The sequence below is a fragment of the Tachyglossus aculeatus genome, chromosome 11, assembly GCF_015852505.1.
Source record: "Tachyglossus aculeatus isolate mTacAcu1 chromosome 11, mTacAcu1.pri, whole genome shotgun sequence".
NCBI lineage: Eukaryota > Metazoa > Chordata > Mammalia > Monotremata > Tachyglossidae > Tachyglossus > Tachyglossus aculeatus.
The window spans coordinates 5897227-5910270 of record NC_052076.1 but is presented as its reverse complement, the minus strand read 5'-3'; the positions used below and the strand labels follow the sequence as shown (position 1 = coordinate 5910270).

Sequence of the window (13044 nt, the reverse complement as noted above, 5' to 3'; positions counted from 1 at the left end):
TACTAAGCACTTGGAAAGTACAATTCGGCAACACAGAGACAATCCCTACCCAACAACGGGCTCACAGTCTAGAAGGGGGAGACAGAAAACAAATACCCAAATTATTATTGTTATTTAATAGTGTCCACCCCAGCGCTTAATACAATGCCTGGCACATAGTAAGCACTTAATACCACAATTATTATAGCCCTTTGCTGGGTAGGGACCGTCTGCATATGTTACCAACTTGTACTTCCCAAGCGCTTAGTCCAGTGCTCTGCACACAGCAAGCGCTCAATAAATATGATTGAATGAACGAATAAATGAATGTTATTAAGAACTTAGTCCAGTGCTTTTCACACAGTAAGTGCTCAATAAATACGATTGAATTGATGAATGAATAAACATTATTAGGGGTTTAGTCCAGTGCTGTGCACACCATTAAGGGCTCAATAAATACGAGTGAATAAATAAATATGATTAAGGGCTTAGTCCTGTGCTCTGCACACAGTAAGTGCTCAATAAATACGATTGAATGAATGAATGAATATTATTAAGGGCTTAGTCCAGTGCTCTGCGCACAGTAAGAGCTCAATAAATATTATTGAATGAATAAATATTATTAAGGGCTTAGTCCAGTGCTCTGCATACAGTAAGGGCTCAATAAATATGAATGAATGAATGAATATTATTAAGGGCTTAGTCCAGTGCTCTGCCCACTGTAGGCGCTCAATAAATACGATGGAATGAATGAATGTAAGGGCTCAATAAATACGAAAGAATGAATGAATGAATGTTATTAAGGGCTTAGTCCAGTGCCCTGCACACTGTAGACACTCAATAAATACGACTGAATGGATGGATGAATGAATGAATGTAAGAACTCAATAAATGCGAATGAATGAATAACTGAATGAATGAATGTTATTAGGGGCTTAGTCCAGTGCTCTGCCCACCGTAGACGCTCAATAAATACGATTGAATGAATGAATGAATGAATGTAAAGGCTCAATAAATATGAATGGATGAATGATTGAATGTTATTAAAGGCTTAATCCAGTGCTCTGCACACTGTAGACGCTCAATAAATACGATGGAATGGATGAATGAATGTAAGGGCTCAATAAATATGAATGAATGAATGAATGAATATTATTAAGGGCTTAGTCCAGTGCTCCGCACACCATAGGGGCTCCAAAGGTACGATGGAATGACTGGCCCCCTCTCCATCCCCCCCATCTTACCTCCTTCCCTTCCCCACAGCACCTGTATATATGTATATACGTTTGTACATATTTATTACTCTATTTATTTATTTATTTTACTTGTACATATCTGTTCTATTTATTTTATTTTGTTAGTGTGTTTGGTTTTGTTCTCTGTCTCCCCCTTTCAGACTGTGAGCCCACTGTTGGGTAGGGACTGTCTCTATATGTTGCCAACTTGTACTTTCCAAGCGCTTCGTACAGTGCTCTGCACATAGTAAGCGCTCAATAAATACGATTGATGATGATGATGATATAGTCCCTACCCAACAGTGGGCTCACAGTCTAAAAGGGGGAGACAGAGAACAAAACCAAACATACTAACAAAATAAAATAATAAGTAGAATAGATATGTATGTAAGGGCTGAATAAATACGAATGACTGACTGAATGAATGAATGAATATTATTAAGGACTTAGTCCAGTGCTCTGCCCACCGTAGGCGCTCAATAAATACGATGGAATGGATGAATGAATGTAAGGGCTCAATAAATATGAATGAATGAATGATTGAATGAATGACTGACTGACTGAATGAATGAATATTATTTAGGGCTTAGTCCAGTGCTCCGCACACCATAGGGGCTCCAAAGGTACGATGGAATGACTGGCCCCCTCTCCATCCCCCCCATCTTACCTCCTTCCCTTCCCCACAGCACCTGTATATATGGATATACGTTTGTACATATTTATTATTCTATTTATTTATTTATTCATTTTACTAGTACCTATCTATTCTATTGATTTTAATTTGTTAGTATGTTTGGTTTTGTTCTCCGTCTCCCCCTTTTAGACTGTGAGCCTACTGTTGGGTAGGGACTGTCTCTAGATGTTGCCAATTTGTCCTTCCCAAGTGCTTAGTACAGTGCTCTGCACCTAGTAAGCGCTCAATAAATACGATTGATGATGATGATGATGAATATTATTAAGGACTTAGTCCAGTGCTCTGCCCACCGTAGGTGCTCAATAAATACGATGGAATGGATGAATGAATGTAAGGGCTCAGTAAATATGAATGAATGATTGAATGACTGAATGAATGACTGAATGAATATTATTAAGTTCTTAGTCCAGTGCTCTGCCCACCGTAGGCACTCAATAAATACGATGGAATGGATGAATGAATGTAAGGGCTCAGTAAATACGAATGAATGATTGAATGAATGAATGAATGAATGAATGAATGAATATTATTAAGGTCTTAGTCCAGTGCTCTGCCCACCGTAGGTGCTCAATAAATACGATGGAATGGATGAATGAATGTAAGGGCTCAGTAAATACGAATGAATGAATGAATGAATGAATGAATGAATGAATGAATGAATATTATTAAGGTCTTAGTCCAGTGCTCTGCCCACCGTAGGCGCTCAATAAATACGATGGAATGGATAAATTAATGTAAGGGCTCAGTAAATACAAATGAATGAATGAATGAATGAATATTATTAAGGTCTTAGTCCATTGCTCTGCCCACCGTAGGCGCTCAATAAATACGATGGAATGGATGAATGAATGTAAGGGCTCAGTAAATATGAATGAATGATTGAATGACTGACTGACTGAATGAATGAATATTATTAAGGGCTTAGTCCAGTGCTCTGCCCACCATAGGCGCTCAATAAATATGATGGAATGGATGAATGAATGTAAGGGCTCAGTAAATATGAATGAATGATTGAATGACTGACTGACTGAATGAATGAATATTATTAAGGTCTTAGTCCAGTGCTCCGCACACCATAGGGGCTCATTATTTTGTTAGTATGTTTGGTTTTGTTCTCTGTCTCCCCCTTTTAGACTGTGAGCCCGTTGTTGGATAGGAACCGTCTCTATGTGTTGCCAACTTGTGCTTCCCGAGTGCTTAGTCCAGTGTTCTGCACGCAGTAAGTGCTCAATAAATATGATTGATTGATTGGTAAGGATCCAACGCTTAGAACAGTGCTTGGCACCTAGGAAGCGCTTGTTCTCCGTCTCCCCCTTCTAGACTGTGAGCCCACTGTTGGGTAGGGACTGTCTCTATAGGTTAGCAAATTGTACTTCCCAAGCGCTTAGTCCAGTGCTCTGCACTTAGTAAGCGCTCAATAAATGCGATTGATTGATTGACTGGTAAGGATCTAACGCTCAGAACAGTGCTTGGCACCTAGGAAGCGCTTGTTCTCTGTCTCCCCCTTTTAGACTGTGTTGGGTAGGGACTGTTTCTATATGTTAACAACTTGTCCTTCCCAAGCGCTTAGTACAGTGCTGTGCACGCAGTAAGCGCTCAATAAATGCGATTGATTGATTGATTGGTAAGGATCTAACGGTCAGAACAGTGCTTGGCACCTAGGAAGCGCTTGTTCTCTGTCTCCCCCTTTTACACTGTGTTGGGTAGGGACTGTTTCTATATAACAACTTGTCCTTCCCAAGCGCTTAGTACAGTGCTCTGCACGCAGTAAGCGCTCAATAGATACGATTGATTGATTGATAGGGGCTCCAAAGGTACTCTATTTATTTATTTATTTTGCTTGTACATTTCTATCCTATTTCTTTTATTTTTTTGGTATGTTTGGCTTTGTTCTCCGCCTCCCCCCTTTAGACTGTGAGCCCACTGTTGGGTAGGGACTGTCTCTATGTGTTGCCAATTTGTACTTCCCAAGCGCTTAGTCCAGTGCTCTGCACATAGTAAGCGCTCAATAAATACGATTGATTGATTGATTGATTGATTGATCCCGCCATCGACCCCCGGCCCACGTCATCCCCCGGGCCTGGAATGCCCCCAATCCCTCTGCCCATCCGCCAAGCTAGCTGTCTTCCTCCCTTCAAGGCCCTGCTGAGAGCTCACCTCCTCCAGGAGGCCTTCCCACACTCAGCCCCTTCCTTCCTCTCCCCCTCGTCCCCCTCTCCATCCCCCCCGTCTTACCTCCTTCCCTTCCCCACAGCACCTGTATATATGTATATATGGTTGTACATATTTATTACTCTATTTATTTATTTATTTATTTTACTTGTACATTTCTATCCTACTTATTTTATTTTGTTGGTATGTTTGGTTCTGTTCTCCGTCTCCCCCTTTTAGACTGTGAGCCTACTGTTGGGTAGGGACGGTCTCTACGTGTTGCCAATTTGTACTTCCCAAGCGCTTAGTCCAGTGCTCTGCACATAGTAAGCGCTCAATAAATACGATTGATTGATTGATTGATTGATTGGAATGACCCGCAGGGGGCGTGGCCTGGGGAGGGGGCGTGGCCTGCGTCCGGTACCCGCGCGTGCGCAGTGCGGGCGGCGGCGCTGCCGGTCCCGCTGCTGCCCCTGGCGGCGGCGCCGGGTGTCGGCGCGCGGTACCCGGGCGCGGAGATGAGCCGCTGCGCGGGGGCGGCGGCGGTGGCGGTGCGGGGCGCGGAGGAGAAGCAGGAGGAGCAGCAGGAGGGCGGCGCGGAGGAGGAGGAGGAGGAGGAGGGTGCGGGGCCCGTCCCGCGCCCCGCCCGCCCGCCCCGCGTGCCCCGCCAGGCCTCCTTCTTCCCGCCGCCCGTGCCCAACCCCTTCGTGCAGCGCTCAAGGCTCCGCGCCGCTCAGCGCCTGCAGGTCAGCGACATCCGCGGGGGGGCGCTCGCCCCATCACTCCATCACTCCATCAGTCCGTGCTATCATTCATTAATAATAATAATAATGATGGTGGTGATGGCATTCGTTAAGCGCTTACTCTGTGCCAGCACTGTTCTAAGCGCTGGGGGATACAAGGTGATAATGATAATAATAATGATGGCATTTGTTAAGCGCTTACTAGGTGCCAACACTGTTCTAAGCGCTGGGGGATACAAGGTGATAATGATAATAATAATAACGGTGGTATTTGTTAAGCGCTTACTGTGTGCCAACACTGTTCTAAGCGCTGGGGGATACAAGGTAGTAATGATAATAATAATAACGGTGGTATTTGTTAAGCGCTTACTATGGGCCAACAGTGTTCTAATCGCTGGGGGATACAAGGGAATGATGATAATAATAATAATGGTGGTATTTGTTAAGCGCTTACTATGTGCCAACACTGTTCTAAGCGCTGGGGGATACAAGGGAATGATGATAATAATAATAATGGTGGTATTTGTTAAGCGCTTACTATGTGCCAACACTATTCTAAGCGCTGGGGGATACAGGGAATAATGATAATAATAATAACGGTGGTATTTGTTAAGCGCTTACTATGTGCCAGCACTGTTCTGAGCGCTGGGGGATACAAGGTGATAATGATAATAATAATAACGGTGGCATTTGTTAAGCGCTTACTATGTGCCAACACTGTTCTAAGCGCTGGGGGATACAAGGGAATGATGATAATAATAATAATGGTGGTATTTGTTAAGCGCTTACTATGTGCCAACACTGTTCTAAGCGCTGGGGGATACAAGGGAATAATGATAATAATAATAATGGTGGTATTTGTTAAGCGGTTACTATGTGCCAGCACTGTTCTAAGCGCTGGGGGATACAAGGGAATAATGATAATAATAATAATGGTGGTATTTGTTAAGCGGTTACTATGTGCCAGCACTGTTCTAAGCGCTGGGGGATACAAGGGAATAATGATAATAATAACGGTGGCATTTGTTAAGCGCTTACTATGTGCCAACACTGTTCTGAGCGCTGGGGGATACAAGGGAATAATGATAATAATAATAATGGTGGTATTTGTTAAGCGGTTACTATGTGCCAGCACTGTTCTAAGCGCTGGGGGATACAAGGTGATAATGATAATAATAATAACGGTGGCATTTGTTAAGCGCTTACTATGTGCCAACACTGTTCTAAGCGCTGGGGGATACAAGGGAATGATGATAATAATAACGGTGGCATTTGTTAAGCGCTTACTATGTGCCAACACTGTTCTAAGCGCTGGGGGATACAAGGGAATAATGATAATAATAATAACGGTGGTATTTGTTAAGCGGTTACTGTGTGCCAGCACTGTTCTAAGCGCTGGGGGATACAAGGGAATGATGATAATAATAATAGTGGTGGTATTTGTTAAGCGCGTACTATGTGCCAACACTGTTCTAAGCGCTGGGGGATGCAAGGTGATAATGATAATAATAATGATGGCATTTGTTAAGCGCTTACTAGGTGCCAACACTGTTCTAAGCGCTGGGGGATGCAAGGGAATAATGATAATAATAATAATAACGGGGGTATTTGGTAAGCGCTTACTATGTGCCAACACTGTTCTAAGCGCTGGGGGATACAAGGGAGTGATAATAATAATAATAACGGTGGTATTTGTTAAGCGCTTACTATGTGCCAACACTGTTCTAAGCGCTGGGGGATGCAAGGTAGTAATAATAATAATAATAACGGTGGCATTTGTTAAGTGGTTACTATGTGCCAGCACTGTTCTAAGCGCTGGGGGATACAAGGTAATAATAATAATAATAATAATAATAACGGTGGCATTTGTTAAGCGGTTACTATGTGCCAGCACTGTTCTAAGCGCTGGGGGATACAAGGGAATAATGATAATAATAATAGCGGTGGTATTTGTTAAGCGGTTACTATGTGCCAACACTGTTCTAAGCGCTGGGGGATGCAAGGGAATAATGATAATAATAATAACGGGGGTATTTGGTAAGCGTTTACTATGTGCCAGCACTGTTCTAAGCGCTGGGGGATGCAAGGGAATAATGATAATAATAATAACGGTGGCATTTGTTAAGCGCTTACTCTGTGCCAACACTGTTCTAAGCGCTGGGGGATACAAGGTGATAATGATAATAATAATAACGGTGGTATTTGTTAAGCGCTTACTATGTGCCAACACTGTTCTAAGCGCTGGGGGATACAAGGTGATAATGATAATAATAATAACGGTGGTATTTGTTAAGCGCGTACTCTGTGCCAACACTGTTCTAAGCGCTGGGGGATACAAGGTAGTAATGATAATAATAATAACGGTGGTATTTGTTAAGCGCTTACTATGTGCCAACACTGTTCTAAACGCTGGGGGATACAAGGTGATAATGATAATAATAATGATGGCATTTGTTAAGCGCTTACTATGTGCCAACACTGTTCTAAGCGCTGGGGGATACAAGGGAATAATGATAATAATAATAACGGTGGTATTTGTTAAGCGCTTACTATGTTCCAACACTGTTCTAAGCGCTGGGGGATACAAGGTAATAATGATAATAATAATAATGGTCTAAGCGCTGGGGGATACAAGGTAATAATGATAATAATAATAACGGTGGTATTTGTTAAGCGCTTACTATGTGCCAACACTGTTCTAAACGCTGGGGGATACAAGGTAATAATAATTATATCGGTGGAATTTGTTAAGCGCTTACTATGTGCCAACACTGTTCTAAGCGCTGGGGGATACAAGGTAGTAATAATAATAATAACGGTGGCATTTGTTAAGTGGTTACTATGTGCCAGCACTGTTCTAAGCGCTGGGGGATACAAGGTAATAATAATAATAATAATAATAACGGTGGCATTTGTTAAGCGCTTACTATGTGCCAACACTGTTCTAAGCGCTGGGGGTTACAAGGTAATAATGATAATAATAATGGTGGCATTTGTTAAGTGCTTACTATGTGCCAAGCACTGTTCTAAGCTCCGGGGGGGATACGAGGTAATAATAATGGTGGCATTTATTAAGCGCTTACTATGTGCAGAGCACTCTTCTAAGCGCTGGGGAGGTTACAGGGTGATCGGGTTGCCCCACGGGGGGCTCACAGTCCTAATCCCCATTTCACAGATGAGGGAACTGAGGCCCAGAGAAGTGAAGTGACATAATAATAATGATGGCATTTATTAAGCGCTTACTATGTGCAAAGCAATGTTCTAAGCACTGGGGAGGTTACAGGGTGATCAGGGTGTCCCACGGGGGGCTCACAGTCTTAAACCCCGTTTTACAGATGAGGTAACTGAGGCACAGTGAAGGGATTTGCCCAAAGTCACACAGCTGACAAGTGGCGGAGTCAGGATTAGAACCCATGACCTCTGACGCCCAAGCCCAGGCTCTTTCCACTGAACCACACTGCTTCTCATTGCACTCTCCCAAGTGCTTAGTACAGTGGTCCGCACCCAGAAAGTGCCCATTAAATTGACTCATTCAGTCATATTTACTAAGCGCTTCATGTGTACAGAGCACTCTACCAAAGTCTTGGGATATAACACTCATCGATTCATTCAGTCGTATTGATTGAGCGCTTACTGTATGCAGAGCGCTGTCCTAAGCGCTTGGGAGAGTGCTATTTAACAATAAACACAGTTACGGATTCAGTCGGATTGATTGAGCGCTTACTGTGTGCATAGCACTGTACTAACCGCTTGCGAGTGCGATCTACCAAACACATTCATTCTTTCAATCGTATTTCTTGAGCGCTTACTGTGTGCAGAGCACTGTACTAACCGTTTGAGAGTGCGCTCTAACAAACGCATTCATTGAAAGAAATTGTATTTCTTGAGCGCTTACTGTGTGCAGAGCACTGTACTAACCGTTTGAGAGTGCGCTCTAACAAATGCATTCATTGAAAGAAATTGTATTTCTTGAGCGCTTACTGTGTGCAGAGCACTGTACTAACCGCTTGCGAGTGTGATCTAACAAACACATTCATTCTTTCAATCGTATTTCTTGAGCGCTTACTGTGTACAGAGCACTGTACTAACCGTTTGAGAGTGCGCTCTAACAAACGCATTCATTGGAAGAAATTGTATTTCTTGAACACTTACTGTGTGCAGAGCACTGTACTAACCACTTGCGAGTGCGATCTAACAAACACATTCATTCTTTCAATCGTATTTCTTGAGCGCTTACTGTGTGCAGAGCACTGTACTAACCGTTTGAGAGTGCGCTCTAACAAACGCATTCATTGAAAGAAATTGTATTTCTTGAGCGCTTACTGTGTGCAGAGCACTGTACTAACCGCTTGCGAGTGCGATCTAACAAACACATTCATTCTTTCAATCGTATTTCTTGAGCGCTTACTGTGTGCAGAGCACTGTACTAACCGTTTGAGAGTGCTCTCTAACAAACGCATTCATTGAAAGAAATTGTATTTCTTGAGCGCTTACTGTGTGCAGAGCACTGTACTAACCGCTTGCGAGTGCGATCTACCAAACACATTCATTCTTTCAATCGTATTTCTTGAGCGCTTACTGTGTGCAGAGCACTGTACTAACCGTTTGAGAGTGCGCTCTAACAAACGCATTCATTGAAAGAAATTGTATTTCTTGAGCGCTTACTGTGTGCAGAGCACTGTACTAACCGCTTGCGAGTGCGATCTACCAAACACATTCATTCTTTCAATCGTATTTCTTGAGCGCTTACTGTGTGCAGAGCACTGTACTAACCGTTTGAGAGTGCGCTCTAACAAACGCATTCATTGAAAGAAATTGTATTTCTTGAGCGCTTACTGTGTGCAGAGCACTGTACTAACCGTTTGAGAGTGCGCCCTAACAAACACATTCATTGAAAGAAATTGAATTTCTTGAGCGCTTACTGTGTGCAGAGCGCTGTACTAACCGTTTGAGAGTGCGCTCTAACAAACGCATTCATTGAAAGAAATTGTATTTCTTGAGCGCTTACTGTGTGCAGAGCACTGTACTAACCGTTTGAGAGTGCGCCCTAACAAACACATTCATTGAAAGAAATTGTATTTCTTGAGCGCTTACTGTGTGCAGAGCACTGTACTAACCGTTTGAGAGTGCGCTCTAACAAACGCATTCATTGAAAGAAATTGTATTTCTTGAGCGCTTACTGTGTGCAGAGCACTGTACTAACCACTTGCGAGTGCGATCTAACAAACACATTCATTCTTTCAATCGTATTTCTTGAGCGCTTACTGTGTGCAGAGCACTGTACTAACCGCTTGAGAGTGCGATCTAACAAACACATTCATTCTTTCAATCGTATTTCTTGAGCGCTTACTGTGTGCAGAGCACTGTACTAACCATTTGAGAGTGCGCTGTAACAAACACATTCATTGAAAGAAATTGTATTTCTTGAGCGCTTACTGTGTGCAGAGCACTGTACTAACCGTTTGAGAGTGCGCCCTAACAAACACATTCATTGAAAGAAATTGTATTTCTTGAGCGCTTACTGTGTGCAGAGCGCTGTACTAACCGTTTGAGAGTGCGCTCTAACAAACACATTCATTGAAAGAAATTGTATTTCTTGAGCGCTTACTGTGTGCAGAGCACTGTACTAACCGTTTGAGAGTGCGCTCTAACGAACGCATTCATTGAAAGAAATTGTATTTCTTGAGCGCTTACTGTGTGCAGAGCACTGTACTAACCGTTTGAGAGTGTGCTCTAACAAACGCATTCATTGAAAGAAATTGTATTTCTTGAGCGCTTACTGTGTGCAGAGCACTGTACTAACCGCTTGCGAGTGCGATCTACCAAACACATTCATTCTTTCAATTGTATTTCTTGAGCGCTTACTGTGTGCAGAGCACTGTACTAACTGTTTGAGAGTGCGCTCTAACAAACGCATTCATTGAAAGAAATTGTATTTCTTGAGCGCTTACTGTGTGCAGAGCGCTGTACTAACCGTTTGAGAGTGCGCTCTAACAAACGCATTCATTCTTTCAATAGTATTTCTTGAGCGCTTACTGTGTGCAGAGCGCTGTACTAACCGTTTGAGAGTGCGCTCTAACAAAAGCATTCATTGAAAGAAATTGTATTTCTTGAGCGCTTACTGCGTGCAGAGAACTGCACTAAGCGCTTGGGAGAGTGTGATATAACATTCATTCATTTAGTCATATTTATTGAGTGCTTATTGGGTACAGAGCACTGTACTAAGCGCTTGGGAGAGTACAGTCAACAGAGTTAGCAGGCACATTCCGTGCCTACAACGAGCTTATAGTATAGAGGGGGAGACGGATATTTAGTATATAAAATGTACCTAAGTGAGTAGGAGAAGAGCATCTTGAGGTCCTTCTCCCTCCTATATAGACTGTGAGTCTCTTGTGGGATATGGACTGTTTCTAACCTGATTAGTTGTATCCACCCCAGCGCTTAAAATCAATCCATCAATCAATCGTATTTATTGAGCGCTTACTATGTGCAGAGCACTGTACTAAGCGCTTGGGAAGTACAAATTGGCAACATATAGAGACAGTCCCTACCCAACAGTGGGCTCACGGTCTAAAAACAAGCTTTGGAATGTAGTAAGCTCTTAACTATTAAACAAAAAAGGCTGCTCCGTGTTTAGCAAGATCGAGATCCACCCGGGGCCATAGATGGGGCAGATGAGAAGTGCTTTTTCTGTCTCTTCTTGCCAAACCTTACTTTTGACATCCGACTTCCTTTTCGGAGAAAAGCCGGGTGATGTTTAAACTGCAGCAGGTTCCGCATTTTCGTCCTTCTTTTCCTGTTCTCCTCAGCGACCCCCTTATTACCCCCGCTGGGGTTTTACGCAATAAGGCGCCCTGCCAAAAGACCTTCCTGGTGCAGTTCACAAGAGACTAGAGGGAATGAGTGAGGAGGAAGAGGTGCCGCGGACAATTGGCCTCAAAATTGTGGCATTTGTTAAACGCTTATTCTGTGCCAAGCACTGCACTTTGCGCTGGAGTAGATGCAAGTTAATCAATCAATCAATCAATCGTATTTATTGAGCGCTTACTGTGTGCAGAGCACTGTACTAAGTGCTTGGGAAGTACAAGCTGGCAACATATAGAGACAGTCCCTACCCAACAGTGGGCTCACAGGCTAGAAGGGGGAGACAGAGAACAAAACCAAACATACTAACAAAATAAAATAAAATAAATGGATTAGATAGGTACAAGTAAAATAAATAAATAAATGAATACAGTAAGTTAATCAGTTTGGACATAGTCCCTGTCCCAGCGGGGGGGGGGGGGGGGGGGGGGGGGGGGGAGGGGGCTCACAGTCTAAACGTGGTGGAGAACAGGTATTTAATCCCCATTTTACCAGTGTGGAAATGGAGGCACAGGAAAGCGGTAATCTGTACAAAGTCTCACCAGTGGGCAGGTGGAGGAGCTGGGATTACAACCCAGTTCCACCTGACACTCAGATCCCTGCTCCCTCTCCACTAGGCCAAACACTTCAATTAATCAGCCCACCAATAATATGTATTTATAGTCGAATTGTACTCCCAAGCCCTTAATTCACTGTTTTATGCATAATACACACTCAATAATCGATTGATTATAGTTATCCTTTGGATGTTTGTACATATTTATTACTCTATTTATTTATGTATTTATTTTACTTGTGCATATCTATTCTATTTTATTTTGTTAGTGTGTTTGGTTTTGTTCTCTGTCTCCCCCTTTTAGACTGTGAACCCACTGTTGGGTAGGGATTGTCTCTATATGTTGCCAACTTGTACTTCCCAAGCGCTAAGTACAGTGCTCTGCAGACAGTAAGCGCTCAATAAATACGGTTGATTGATTGATTTGGAGTCAGAGTTCATGGGTTCAAATTCCGCCTCTGCCAACTTCTCTGTGCCTCCGTTACCTCATCTGTAAAATGGGGATTAAGACTGTGAGCCCCCTGTGAGACAACCTGATCACCTTGTAACCTCCCCAGTGCTTAGAACAGTGCTTTGCACATAGTAAGTGCTTAATAAATGCCATCATTATTATTATTAATATACCCCTGATATGAAGTTCACCAATGGCGTGCATGTGTGACTGAAAAGGCCATTGTGGGATCCACATACCCAGCCAGATTGGGTACACAAAATGTTTGTCCCTTGTTGTGTTATTATACTTAACGTCACTGTTTTCTCTTTTGCCTCCTTAACGCTGTTCATACAAAGCTTTTGCTCAAAGGGAGCTGCACCCTTCTCAGT

At 42.9% G+C, this 13044-nt stretch overlaps 1 protein-coding gene across 1 annotated transcript in view; it reads left to right on the top strand.

Moving 5' to 3' along the window:
- LPCAT2 (lysophosphatidylcholine acyltransferase 2) overlaps positions 1–13044 on the top strand; it is a 75455-nt gene that overhangs the window by 5714 nt on the left and 56697 nt on the right. The window contains exons 3-4 of the mRNA XM_038754221.1: positions 4498–4610; positions 4665–4805. Of these exons, the coding sequence (XP_038610149.1) occupies positions 4498–4610; positions 4665–4805 (254 nt within the window). The remainder of the gene's footprint in view (positions 1–4497; positions 4611–4664; positions 4806–13044) is intronic.